At 34.6% G+C, this 15,026-nt stretch overlaps 1 protein-coding gene across 1 annotated transcript; it reads right to left on the bottom strand.

The window, feature by feature from the left end:
* Nucleotides 1-516: 516 nt before the first annotated feature.
* On the bottom strand, nt 517-2,461 carry LOC143555552 (small ribosomal subunit protein uS2y-like). Its single transcript, XM_077045089.1, has 5 exons — nt 2,258-2,461; nt 1,401-1,663; nt 1,131-1,328; nt 833-1,040; nt 517-758 (listed from the first exon to the last, which is right to left on the bottom strand). Exons 1-5 carry the CDS (start codon nt 2,385-2,387, stop codon nt 664-666), a joined length of 894 nt encoding a protein of 297 aa, XP_076901204.1. The 5' UTR covers nt 2,388-2,461; the 3' UTR covers nt 517-663.
* Between the last annotated feature and the right edge of the window lie 12,565 nt (nt 2,462-15,026).

Below are 15,026 nucleotides of genomic sequence, written 5' to 3'. Positions count from 1 at the left end.
TCTGATGGCAGTTATCTCATGGGCAATTTCGTTGCAAATGTTCTAACCATAAGTAGAGATGCACGAAAAAACCGGTTCCTATCCAGTTTCGGTTTTTAAATATACTCGGTTTGTAGTTTGTACACCTCTAGAACTAAGCAAAAATATAACATAGTTATTTTAGAGTGGCCAAATCACATCCTCAAAGGAATGAAACCTTAGACCATTAATCATTTAATCGTATTGCCATACATCTTGTTATTACTACAGCCTACAATCATTTAGATTAACGTATAAATGTTATAAGATCTGCTAAACATTGCCATACATCTTGTTATTACTACAGTCTACAATCATTTAGATTAACGTATAAATGTAATAAGATCTGCTAAACAAAGCGGCTAAATAATAAAGTATCATAATTTGTAAAAAATGATTTAACCCAGTTTTTGAATTTTAGACTTTTTTATGATTGTTTTTATACAAATTTATAGCACACATTTGCAAATTGTAATAAATCAATCTTCAACCATCATATTCAAATCTGAAAGCAAAATAAACTCTTCCATACCAAAACCATCAAAAATTTTCAAAACATTCCAATATTCATCATCATAAAAACTAGTCCCAAAGTCGTTGCTTTTAAACACTAAAACATAAAATTCAACAAAGGGTGGATTGCATTCAATCCCATCCGGTTGAAGCAGCAGCAGCAGCACCTTCAGCTTGAGGTACAGGGGCAGCCACCGCTTCCCATCCATCACCACCTGCCACAGGAGCTGAAACAAAACAAATTTAAAAATATAAAGACCCCAAAACAAAACAACGCACGCCCAAAAATGATCAAACTTACCTACAGCAGCATCCCATCCACCGGCAACAGGGGCACCGGCAATTGGTGGTGGTGCCACATCAGCGGACCATTGAGCATCTGGAATTTGAGAAGACCATTGGTCACCAAGTGCACCAGCACCATAATCTGTGTAATCAGCTGGTGCTGCGATGTCATCTTCTTGCTCTTCCTTAGCTTCTTCGGGTTCCCTGTAGAAAAACAGATCAACCTGCAAACGCAGATACAAACTCTCTTCAGAAAACTATTTGTTAACTAAAAACAATTAATTTAGCCTTCAAAAATCAAACAACTTGCATACCATAACATCCCATTTGTGTCCTTGGTTGATCACACCTCGCATTTGCAAGACCATTCTAGCTAAAAGCCAGAACAAGCATCCAATGCTGTGTTTCCCCTTGTTGTTTGCCGGGATACCAATATCAACATATCTCATCGGAGAATCAGTATCACAAAAAGCAATTGTGGGAATATTTCCTAGTGCAGCTTCTTTGATTGGCTGTAACAATCAACAACATAATTTCAATCTTCTATTCCATAACAACAAAAAAAACCAAAAAACGCTACAAACCTGGTGGTCGGTTCTTGGGTCGGTAAGGATAAGAAGACGCGGCTCACTGAAAGAAGTCTGAAGTTGATTGGTGAAAGTACCAGGAGTGTGACGACCAGCAATGGCGTGTGCACCAGTGTACTGAGCAAACTTTAGAACAGCCCTTTGACCATATGGTCTGGCCGATTGAACAATGATGTCTTGAGAATTTTCAATTGCCACAATCACTCTGGCAGCCATCTGAAGCTTCTCCCAGGTCTTTCCAAGGTTAATTATGTAAATTCCTAATTAAAAAAAAAAAGAACACACATGTCAGCTACAAGAAACTAAAAACATTTAAGTTAATCAAATAGACTCAAATTAAGAAAAAAATCACATTTTAACCCACATAAAAACTTAGAAGTATTTCTTTGTTAACAAATATGACATCCTTTAAATAAATTTTCAAATTTATGTCTATAAAAAAAGGTTAGCATGCAAATTTCAGAAGCTTTAAACAACTGAATTGGTACACTTGGTCAAAACTGGCAAAATGCATCTTATCGTGCTAAACAGGTTAAAAACTACGCCCTTAACAAGTATCAAACATTAATACGACTCGTTTAAGTTTCATGTACCAATAAGAAGAAATAATGGAACCTAGCCTACTGATTTCAATTATTCAACTAAATTAATATATATATATACAGTGTACTTTATAAATTAACAGATTCAATCTAGTCTTAAAGAAGCTGCCAGTTGACAGCCTATAATAAAAAGCTGATCTAAGCTAACTTATTATCTAATAAAAAAATACTGAATCAAAAGGTTTCAATTAACAGGTTAAATGAGAGAATGCAGAATAAAAGTGTGAAACAGAATAATGTGTGAAATGATACCGTCGTTGCGGCGCTTGAAGACGTAACGTTCCATCTGGAAATCACAGTTCTTGGTGCCGAGGTGGACTTCAGCAGACAACATCATCTGCACGTCGGCTTCCTTGGTCAACAGAGCCTTGGTTGACGCCATGATTGCTGTTTTGCTCTGGTTCTTTTAGGGTTTCGCCGTTGCAGCCAGATTAATGCTAGAAGAGTGGTCGATGCAGGCTTAGAGAACCTTATATAGTGGCCAAACACAAACCCTAGGACTTGGAATATTACGAAAGTGTCTACTATTTTATGTTTATTACGCTTCATCCCCCCCCCCCCCCCCCCAAACTTTTAAATCAAAATCTTGGGACATATTTGGAATAATAATTAAAGGGCTTTTGGTCTTTTAGTAGTAGTAGTACCCAAGTGTTAGAAAAAGTCTCGTGATGGATATAATATGTAAATTTGAGTTGGTCGTTTTGAAAACCCCACAATGTAATTAACTCTTTATTTTACCTAGGTTGATTTTTTTTTTAAACGGTCATTTAGATTACTGGCGGGCATTGATCCACTCGATCATCTTTATTCCACCCTAGGAGAAAACCCACAAGATGTAAGTTTAGCCTCGTTACAAGACTGGACATGTTCGGTTAGCATTTCCACTTACCACCTTGAGTGAAGTCATTCTTTATTGGCATAAAGCAAAAGTTTCTTGACAATCATGAGTCCAGTATATGTGTAGGTAGAGGGCCATCTTCGTTCCCTGAATCCACTAGTCATTCGTCATTCAATAAAGAGTCCTAAAGCATACGAGCAATGAAACAAACCTTTTAATTAAAATGCAGTTCAACCATCTCGTGCTAGGGGCACTAAAAGCCATAAAAAAGATCTATTGACTTTCTTGTATGGAGATCCAATTCTTAGCTTAGTAAGATAACCGACTAATGGCCGGCCTGGATCTTTTTTTTTGTTGTTGTCATAAGTAGGACTTGAACCTAATAACTCCCATTTTTTCACATGAGTATTTGAGTGCATCAATTCAACCACTTAAACTAGGGATCATTACCAACTAGATTGATTATACAAACTAAATAAATGGTAAGAATGATATAACTAATGTAAATTCACCGATCTACATAAATGGGCTAAAATAGCTAAAGACTAGTTGGGCTTAATCAAAGGTAGTATGATTCACTATATCTACTTGGGCTTTTAAGCCGATAGATATAATTGGGCTTCAATTAGATTAATTTTGTTTGGGTGGTAATTAACTGGATTTTATGTGAATCACCGGCTAAGCCCGCCCATTGGTAAATGATTTGGGCTAACACATGCATAATCATGTTGGATTGGCGCGTAACCAATTAAGCGATCACAAGTCAAAGGAAGTTACATGTATACACATAAGGACATATAAATATATTAGGTTATAAACCCGTGTGATACACGGGACTCGATATAAAAAAATTATGAAATTAAAAAAAAAACTGTAGTAAAACATATACGGAGTACCTATTATATGATGATGATAATGCTACATTAATTAACAATTAACAATTGTATAGCTACAAATACAAATGTGTAAATACATCTTACTATACAACATTAAATGTCCTATTATTCGTAAGATTACTATCTTTGTCAACAATTAAGAGTTTTGTTGATAGACTTAACACCTGCAAAAAAAATCATAACTTAGATTTATAATTGTAACCAACTCAATATTCAATCTTTGTGCGCCAATACTTCAACTTGAGACGGTAAAACACTCTTTTTAACCGTCTTTTGCAATAAATATGGCTAGGGGATCATTTGTAAAACTAACATTTGGGTTACATGCGAACGTTTAACCAAACGACGTTGAGAAAAGTTAACGTACAAACGAAGTTAACGTGTTAATTGAATGAATCATATAGAGTAATTATAATTATATAATAACTCTATGATATAATTACATAATTAATCTACTTGTATATATAATTACTCTACTTGATTCTCACAATAAGCACGCCAATTTCATTTGTATTTGATCCAAACTCGTAACACATACACGAAAAATTGGCCCAAGTTTTGGGTTGTAACATTTGAATGTACTTCGCTATTTTTTTTTTTAATTAGACATGACTAGAGCAACATCAATAATACCTGAAGAAGTTACAGATGTTACAGGCCCTTAAGGTATTGCTCAACTTTAGTCACAGATCAAATTTACGATGATGCTATTGCTAGTTGCCTCAACTTTAGTAAGGCTCATGTTGACATTCTAAGATAATAAATTTGTATATATGCCATCCACAGTCCACACTGTCTGCAACATACAAGCCATGCGTGAATGTGTGGCATCACATAAGTACACAAACTTTTAATTTCACTCACACTAGTCATTGTACTTGGTCACTAAAAATGTTTTATTTTTTCATTAAACTATCGACATTTATTGGTTACTAATGATCAAATGAATATTATAATAAACCCTCGATCAATTACTAAAGTAGGACAAGCTTCGATGACAAGAGTTGAGCAACTGAAACAACAATAACTGTCATGTCATTTTAAGAGAGTCATAGGTCAAACATAAAGTGAATTTTTAACTACCGAAATGATTTTTTTATAAAGTACAATAATTATGCGAGGCAGATGAGAAAAACACTATGAAATTGTCTTTTATTTCTCTTACGTTGTTTTATGTTTATTATAGGACTTAAACCCCCATCATCTGAGAATGAATATATTACTCAACACCTTGGCACCAGCGGACCTACATTGCTTCCATGGGGGTCATCCGCCCCTCCATGATTTTTTTTATAACGTTAAAATTTCGATCGGACTCCATGAAATTTTAATCGACTCCTAAGAAAAACAAAATTAAAAAGATATGCGCTCGCAAATATAAATCTAATATAAAAAATTAAGCTCATACCTACTTTTGATGTTTATAATTCAATTGTTTAAGCCCAGTTCCCAAAAGTTAATTTTATAAGGCTTTAAGCTCGTGTTGATGTTAAAAAAGCTTAGCTCGTGACTAACTAAAATTATTTAAACCTAATAAATAAGAAGAAAAAAACTAGTTGCAATTCAATTTAGGATTTGAAAACGAGTATTTTTCTTTTTTGATATGTAGCGATAGCAGCTGCCCAAAATTGTGCTATGCAGAGGTGATCCAACCCAATTCGACCTGGACCAGATAAGTTTTTTTTGATATGCAACGATAATCAACTGCCCAAAAACTAATGACCCCATATATAAAAATCTTAAGTCAACCACTACTTGATATCACTAAATCAAAGCTTCTTTGCTTGTTGCTAGCCTCATATGATTTTTATTTTAACTTCTTTTTGGATCACTGACAAGTCAGTATAGTTGCACGCACTAGCTCACCCGATAATCCCATTCTATCATCAGAAGAAAACCCACCATAGTTGCAACCTCACCCTTATTTTTTGTCACAAGTGGGACCTGAAACCAATGCCTCCCTTTTTTGCATGAAGTCTTTGAATGTCTTACCTCAATCACTTGGGCTAGGATCATCAGCTAGCGTCATATGATTTCGTTTTCCAACATCCTAATGCCAAACTCTACGTAAAAAAAGGGAAAACTTGTTCCAAATTGGTCGAGTGTTTTATAATTTCTACCCAATATTGTATTGTGAAACATGACGAACATGTTTTATTAATCACCGTGGGAGATTTAATTAAATGTTTCAACAAAGCTGATTGTTTAGGAAGACACATATTTAATTACTTACTATTAATCTACCTATACTGTTACGTAACCCGATACAGACCGAATTCGCGTTTGCTTGCTGTTGCAGCCTGCATACAAACATGCAAACATTACCCGCCACGCCGGGTAGGTCACCCAGTTCATTAATTATATGAACTACCAATCTCCGATATCTGAGTTGAGCGTTGAGACGGAATTTCAACCTATTATTAGTTTAAAGGGCATCTAGATTCTGGGCTCATTTTTGTTCTTCAACGAGTTTGGGCTGTACTATGCTTAATTGGGTTGAGAAAATATGAACTCTAGGTAAATATTTAAGCACAAATTGGGTTTTTAGGCCATAACTAGACTTAGGACCAGTAGTAAATCCTAATGGTTAAAATCATATTTGTGCATATGAACTTGAGGTGAGACCACCTCCATTGTGGTATCCATGGCTTATAGGTGGTTACGTCCGTCAATGTGTTGTCAGAAAATATGGGCTTTGCCCTTTGAAAATTTTTAGGGCCAATAAAATAAATAAAAAAAAAGACTTTTACATTTTTGTTTTTATTTTTTATTTTTTTACATTTTCAAAATAACTTGTATGCTATACAAACGACTTGTATAATACATTTATTTTAATTTTTAATCATCGTAAATGCATCAATAATTTGTACACCATATGCTTTAACGACCTGCACATTGACTTCATTTTAATTTTTAAATATTCTATTTGGTATATAAAAAAAGAAGTGTATATTTTTACTAATTCGAACCAATTTATCTTTAATTCTGTTTTTCCTAATTTAATTCGAACTAAAGTTCGCAATTTCATAAATTGAATTAACCCGATTCAATTAACTCGAGTAACTCCAAATTAAATGAGTGAGCTCGAGTTCCCTAACTCCTATCACTCCCTTTTCTTCCCCATAACTTGTTTGGTTACATCTCCGCAATTTGCAAGTTTTAAATCACATGAAAAACTGTCACTTTTAGTTTAGTCTTTTCTTGATTGACAAGTGGGCTTCTTCATGTCTGATAAGATCAACTTACTACTTCTTCAGTTCTTCCTCGCCTTTCTCTTTCTCTGGTGTGGGTGGGAATACCATGGGCCCAGTCTTCTTCAAGTGGGCTTCTTTCCCCTTCTATTTTCATTTGTCTTTTCATTATTTGGGGTAGGGCCGTCCAAACCGCTCGTCGCTCGAACTCGCTCGTCGCTCGCTCGGAAACTGCTAGCTCGTTTTTTCGCTCGATTGTAAACGAGCCGCTCTGCTCGGTTCGGTTTGTAAACGAGCCAAGCAACGAGCAAGGGTCCGCTCGGTTCGGTTCGGCTCGAATATTTTCAGTTTATTTTATTATATAATAATACATACATATGTACATATAATTATTATATAATAATACATACATATGCACGTATTAATTTATTAGTGCATATATTTAATTATTTTATACTTATATTGAATATTGATATTGCAAATATTGAATAATATTTAATTTAATTATATTTAATGTTACTTGAAATATCAAATATAAGGTGATAATGTAGGGTACAGGGTACACCACACAAACCCTAATTTTTATAATACAAGCCCTTCCTCTTCATCACAGCCACGCCGCCAGATACCCAGAATTCCATTCCGGTCGATCATCAGGATATCACCCTCTCTATCCATATTGTTACGGACTCACGGTCCATGCCATGGCTCCACTCGTCTCTATCCACGTCACACATCGTTGAATCATAGAACAATAATCGCTCGTCGAAATCGCTTGTTAATGGTTAATCAGAGGCTGCTCTCCATCAATCATCATAGAGTTTAATCATCTCATCTTCTTCATTCCAATCTGAGCGAAAACGAGCCGATCCGAGCCGCTCGGTTTCAATTCGAGCCGAGTTCAAGCAACGTTTTTTCGCTCGTTTGCTTAAATTCGAACCGATCCGAGCCTCTCGGTTTCAATTCTAGCCGTGTTCGAGCAGACGCTCGGTTCGGCTCGGTTCGTGAACAGCCCTAATTTGAGGGTTGAGTAGTTGAGATGTCATTTTCTCACGTTTCATTTATTTAACATTTAAAACTTAAAAAGCCCTTTTTTGTTTCAAGAGTTATACATATCTTTTCTATCAATTACTTGACACATAATACTCATTTTTTATTTTCTTTTAACGACAAAATTGTTTTGTCGTATGTGAGACTTGAACTCAAGATCTGTCAAATCTTTCAACATAAAGTATAAATCTTAAAAGTTTCAAGTTTAGCACATCTTTTTAATTTCTTTCACCAGTATATAAAGTACTATGTACCTATTTGAGTCGTCGTTACGCGGTATTACCTTACAAAAAAATATATTTGTTTTTGCTATTATCGTTTCAGAATTTTTATTATATTTTCAGAGCATGCAGCCATTTATTTGTCTGCTACTCAATTAATAAAATAACATTTATTAAAAAAAGGAACGCCCGGAAAACCGAGGCCAAAATCATTTCAAGTTTCACTATCAATATTTTTTATTTCGTGTTCCGCATTCCACATTAATCTTTTCTAGACCGTTAAAAATAATAACCTGTTTGAAAAATAACATCAATCAATTGTCATATGTAATCATTGAAAACGATGACATAAAAGGAAATGAAGAAATGAAACATGGAGAGATAATTTTATTATTTCAAAATGAAAAATACAAAACAAGAAACAAGAAACCTATATATTAATATATATGCATAATACATGTCCGACGTATATGTTCCTAGCGTATGAGACCTATACACTCCCCCCTCCTTAAATTGGAGGTTGAAAAAACCCCAGGTTGATCATTATGAAAAGGAACGGAAGATGAAGGGTTAGGAGCAATGGAAGATGAAGAATTAGGAACAAGATTAGTAGGTGGAGTAAGAGGAGGAGATGTAGACAATGGATCATCAAAAAACTGATTGATGAGATTAATGGATGGAAAAATGAAACCTTCTTTGAATTTAGTTATTGAAAGAAACAAAACTTCAAATAAAATATCTCTTGATATGATAACCTTGTTTGTGCCAAGACTATATAATCTGTAAGCCTTTTTAGTACGGTAGAAACTCGATAAATTAATACTTGATTATTTAATAAACTCTCTAAGATATATTTTTTGCCGGTCCCGACTCGGGGATATGGTGCTAAATTAATAATTCGCTAAAATTATAAGATAATACATTTTTGATAATTTCTTTAGACCCCATATAAAATATAAATTAATAATTCCTTATATATAGCATATTGCATGAATGATTTATGAAAGTTTCTTGAAAAATGACTCAATTGTCTTTTGTTTTTTGTTGAAATCAATTTCCCCTTGAATCTCGTCTCTAATTTTCCTTAGCATGGTAACAACTTCTGGTGTTGTTTTCTCATAGCTCAACAAGAAATTGTTCAATGTGATTGCCGCTTTAATAGCTTTGTTTCGCGAAGGGGGCTCCATTGTAGAACTTTCATCATCTTCTTCATCGATATCATCTTTATTAATGTCCATAAAGTGATACATTGAACACAAGAAGCATAATAAGGTGGGAGATTGAAGGTTTCTTTCAAATTGGGCCGTTCATTTGATATACATGCATTGTATACAATAATTAAGTGGAAGCTTGAAAGATGTTTGTAAACTAAGTATTCTACTATAAATTCATAAAATAAATTAGTATATAAATTAATAATTATTAATTTATCGATTAATTAATAACTCTTTTAATTAATAAATTTTGGTGGTCTCAAGTGTATTATTTTATAGAGTTTCTACTGTAAGAGGATAACCCAGAGAATTACACAAGGCACAACCATTGGTTTGAATTTATCTCTTTCACAAGACAAGGTGGAAGCAAAGCAAGACGGCCAAAAGATTTCAGCGATCATGAGAACAAGTTTTTCCTATTAAAACCTCATAAGGGGTTTTATTGTTAAAGATTTCGGTAAGAAACCGATTGATTAAATGTGTTGCAATTAATACACAATCATCCCATATACATCGATAAATTTAGGGGCATTCACGGTTCAGTTTGGTTTGCTTCCCTTCAACCCAAAGATTCTATAAGTTTTAGTTTTAGACGTCAAAGTTAAATTATTCAATAACTTGACAAGGTGTAACAAGTAGTTTGATTTTGGGTAGTCTAAATCAGCGAGAGATGGATAGCTACATTCCCGGACCCCAATTTGCATGTTTTTAATTCACATAGGGTTCATTTTATTTTATTTTATTTTCACATTAAAGAGAACTTTTCTAGATGGGCAAGTGGGCTTTTTCAAGATCAACTTTGTACTCTTCTCTTTTAATGTGGGTCTAGGGTGGGCTCCACATTCTTCAAGTGGGCTTCTTTTTTCTTCTATTTGTTTTTCACGTTTCACTTACCATTCAAAAACACTAATATTGTACAAATTATTTGCTGTTTACTCGGTAATGCTCATTTAATTTTGGTTCGGTTTGAAGATAAACTGATCGATTTGGTTTGGTTTGAAAACTAGCCAAGCAGTAGCAGTTTCTCTCTATAAAGTGTTAATCTTACTATCACAAGAGTAGGTACTCAATTAATAGTTAATTAAAAATTTAATGTTTGGAACTATATAAGTCAAAATTCCATTTGGATTTCACCATCAATAGTTATTGCTAAAATTTGTGGAAATGCGTTACTTTCTTGTTCAGGAAATAATTAACATGTGTACTTGTTAGTTTAGATTATAATCACATTTTGTTTAGCCAAGGCAACATTTGACAAACGATTATTTTTTTTAAAAATCCATTAAATGGCTAAATTTATTAAATCAAAATACACTTAATAATTAATATAAGCGAAAATCATGAAATTGAATAAATTTTATCAAAATAACCATCGACTTTCTTATTTTGCAAAAAAAAAAAAAAAAAAAAAAACTATATTCTAATGTAAACTAGTGAATAATGATACAAGTATACATCAAATCCTTACAAAATAACACCATTCTTCAACTGATAGCGTAAGAGCATGATTCCGCTACGCCAAGGAGCATAATAACATAGATTTACGTAAAAGCTAACACCTATTTTGATGAGTTTAAAGTTTAAACACAATCTATACACTTTAAGAACTTGGTGTCAAATAAAATACAGGGAGTATGAAAATATCTTTGTATTTGTAGAATAACTATCTATCAAAGTATTATTATCCTATTATTAACCACTTAAAAAAGAAGAAAGGAAGGGGATAATTCCCAAAATGATCCAAAACAAAAGAGAGAAAATAAAAAAGATCCTAATTTTGTCCATATTTCTAAAGTAACCAGACGCTTTGGGAAAATAAACGACGGGATTTTTAATCCAATCAAAAGTTGACATGTGTAAAGGTTCTGACACACCAGACGAGATTTTTAAAAATCTCGTCTGTTCCGACCATATTTTTAACGAAATCCACTTTTTATAAAACAGTCTACCAAGACTGTTTTTTAATGTTTCTTCTCTGGTCAGTCCATATTTTTTTTTCTTTAGATTTGAGTTTTTTTAATTTGGTCTTTTTTAGACGCATTTAGATTGAATTTGTACCAAAGAGTTCATATTCTCAAGTTTTCTTTTTATAAGTTTTAAGAGTTTTAATATCGTCTCGACCGATAGGATTATTAGTATTCCGTTTTGACCGACAATGTTTTTGATTATTCCGTCTACTCCGGCTATATTTTTAAAACTTTTCTTCACTTTGGTTATGAAATAGCTGGACTCTAATTTCCAGCACTTTTCTTCAACATTGTAGTCCCAAATTTGGACTTATTTTGAGCAGGATGTTCCTCACATTTATCTTCAGCTCAACCAGACTCATGAAGCTATAGAAATATCCGTCTGAATTGATTCACGAGATCCTGAAGTGACGTCAATTATCATTGTGAAATAAAACACTACAAATAAAGTAGCACATGATCAGTGGCGGATCTAGAACTAAATTTCATGGGTAATCTAAATTTTTTTGTTTTCATTATACATTCATGTAAAAAAAAAGACGATAACAAATAAAGTCAACACACCTACCTAATAGATGATCTCTCCTCTTCGATAGTGTAACACCCCGACCAAAGGCGGATTATACATCGGGGCGCCACATATTGTTTCATTACTCGTGACACTATTGGGTGTCAATATTTAATAAATGTATTCATTCACGCACGTGCAACGTAAACACGAGATAACATAAATCAATATATTATAAGGCAAAATATTCGAACAACAATAACTTGTCTTGATACATTTTAATCTAGGTCCAAAAGTAAAAACGTCCTACGTGTCCACAAGCTCCAAAAGTAGCTACAGCAAACCTGAACATGTGTTAAAATAAAACGTCAAACACTTGCGTGTTGGTGAGAAATCAAGTTTAATACAATACATAGATAACAATAAATCTGCGCGCAACATGTGTATGTCTGGTTTTCAACAAGAGTGTAATCTGATCGGGACCAACTCTAAGATTCATAGACTGCCAGTGCTCACAATTGAGCTCACAAACAAGAAAGACTGTGCAAGTGTAAACAAAAGAGAAAATCATAAACGATTGTTCTCCCGTGTTCATCTAATGGTACCATGAGAACTGCGGAATAGACCGACAAGACGGTTAATGATCCACACATACAAATAAACAGCCAAGTCTACGTCCTCAACACATGGGATACTGCGCGACTAAAGTTCATAAACAAGTTTAAGACTCTAAGTTTGTATGAACACATGAACATCCCAAAACATTAAAAATAAAAAGGGATTAGGTACGAGATTACTCACTTGACAAACGATGCGGTGTAAGATAAAGCAAGAACCAACTTTAAACAAGCACAAGTTAACCTATAAATAAGATTATTGTTTTAATGATTGGTTTTAAGTCTTGATTATAAGTTAGCATAATTAATAAGTAAATTATTATATATGATATATATTACCGGAAAAGCAGGGCAGAACAGGGAGGAAGACGGAGGCAGAGAGGGAGGCGGCAGAGAGAGCAAGGAGGAGGTTAAATTAAGTGTTTGTGTGTGATGTGTTAGAAAGAAAATAAGATTATTATTTATAGAGAAACCCTAGGGAACACAATCCCTAGAAAAGGGGAAAAGATCTCAAAAAGCAAAAGATTCCAAAAAGATATCAAAAGATATGGCAGCTGCAGGGGGCAAAGGAAAAGCTAACAGGTAACAGTAAACAGGCATGGGAGGGTCAGATAAAGGTACTGGTCAAGCATGGAAAAACAGATCTCAAAAGATAATGTCAGTCACTTTTTCTGTCAACCAATGGGGTTGGTGCGCATGCTGCGCCGAAAGTAACTTTTCAGACAAGATAGGTCAGGTCAACAGCACAGGAGATAAGACAACACAAAAGCAAACGGCTAGATTAAACAGAAGAAAACTCAAAGGGTTTAGCGCGGGAAAGCTCGAGCGCACGCGCGAGGGCGAAGGCAGACAGAGGACAGTCCACAGCGCGCCGCGGGAAGAACTACCATTCTTAGCGCGCTGCGAGAAGAACTACAATTCTTAGCGCGATGCGAGAACAGTTCGCCTCGCGTATCGCAGGGACAACTGGTCTTCGCGCAGGCTTCCTTGTAAGGAGTCTGGCGCGTGGAGCTGCGCAGACAACCTTAGGCGGGAAGGAACAAAGGACAAGCAAAGAGTTAAGAGAAAAAAAGGAGGTTCAAGGCGTAAGGGCGGAACGACGACAAGAGAGAGAAAGAGGCGGGACGGCAACAAGAGGGAAAAGAAGGCGGAGAGAAGAAGAGGGACGGGACGGCGGAAAGGAAAAGAGAGGAAGAAAGGAAAGAAAATATATTATTATTATTAAAAGTAAAGTATAAGTATAAATAAAAATCATAAAAGAAAGAGATCGGATCGGAGAAACGGGTACCTAGGTCGGGTCGGATCGGGTCAGATGTCACAGATAGCTTGAAATCGAGCCATTACATCGTCTTCCGTTACTTTATCAAATGTTTCTCTTTCGACCGCACAAATTAGAGCATTGTTCAAATAATCGTCACACATTCGATTGCGTAAATCCGTCTTGATAAGTTTCAATTTAGAAAAACATCTTTCAATGGTTGCGGTTGCAACCGGTAAAACCAACAATAGCTTCAATATCCGATATACCAAAGGAAAAGAAAGATATTTTCCGGTTTCCACCATTAGACGAGCAAGATCACTTATTTCATCCATTTTTGCAAATATTTCATCTCTTTTACAGAGTGATAGAAGACATTAAGCTCACCCAAAAGACACCCTCCTTCTTTTGTAGTAAAATATTTTTCATACATCTCATAAAATGCAATTATCTTAGACGTGTCAAACTTAGAAAGTCGGTCACAAGGATTTAAAACCGACATGTTTTCTAGCAAAGTAGTTGTTACCTCATTGAATCGATTTCCAAATTCTTAGATTTGCATATCCAAAACCGTATTAAAAATATCAACTTCAAAATGATGTCGATTAGTAATGACATTCTTTTGGTTTCTAGCCTTAGCATACGTTTCCGTCATATCTAACATCTTGATATTGTTTTTTACACAAAAAGATGTTATTTTTTCCAACATTGAAGCAACCCAGTTTTGCCTTAATTCATCCAATGCTCGTTTTGTTCTATTTATCAATTTAGCCGCTTCTAATAAGTCTTGACTTTTTTTTTGAAGATGTTTTGAAAGGACATTTATGTGGCCTAAAACATCTTCCATCAAGTGTGCATAAAAACAAATTTAAGTTTTTTGAAATATGATAGAATACCTTTTGCATAGGTTCGTTGTTGAGTGACATCTCCTTTTTTAATATAACGAAGCACGTCAAAATCTTTTGGTTTTATTTTATTTAAGTTGCGTGTGGATATGGTAGGAGCAGAGACGATGGTAATTGTTTTAATGTATTATTTTTTGGTTTTATTTTATTTAAGTTTTGTGGGCTTTTATCTAATGTGTGGGCTTTTAACTAATGTGTAGGCTTATCAAAATCTTTGAGGGGTAACCCCGTTTTCGTTTAGGGGTAACCTGATATATAGAACGACGAAAATAAAAAAAATTTTACACTACAGAATGGAAGTTGAGGGGTAACCCGGGTTACCCCTGCCTATACCGTATGTCCGCCACAGCACATGA

The sequence above is a fragment of the Bidens hawaiensis genome, unplaced genomic scaffold (genome assembly GCF_021521415.1).
Source record: "Bidens hawaiensis isolate Kalapana, Puna unplaced genomic scaffold, B.hawaiensis_p1.1 tig00001032_1, whole genome shotgun sequence".
Taxonomy (NCBI): Eukaryota; Viridiplantae; Streptophyta; class Magnoliopsida; order Asterales; family Asteraceae; genus Bidens; species Bidens hawaiensis.
This window is presented reverse-complemented; position numbering and strand designations above follow the sequence as displayed.

Excerpts from the sequence above, each read along its gene's own strand:
- LOC143555552 (XM_077045089.1), bottom strand. The coding sequence starts at position 2,387 with ATGGCGTCAACCAAGGCTCTGTTGACCAAGGAAGCCGACGTGCAGATG. Across the intron at positions 1,664-2,257 it reads CTTCAAGCGCCGCAACGACG|GAATTTACATAATTAACCTT; the intron begins GTATCATTTCAC and ends TTTTTTAATTAG. Across the intron at positions 759-832 it reads TGGATGGGATGCTGCTGTAG|CTCCTGTGGCAGGTGGTGAT; the intron begins GTAAGTTTGATC and ends GTTTTGTTTCAG.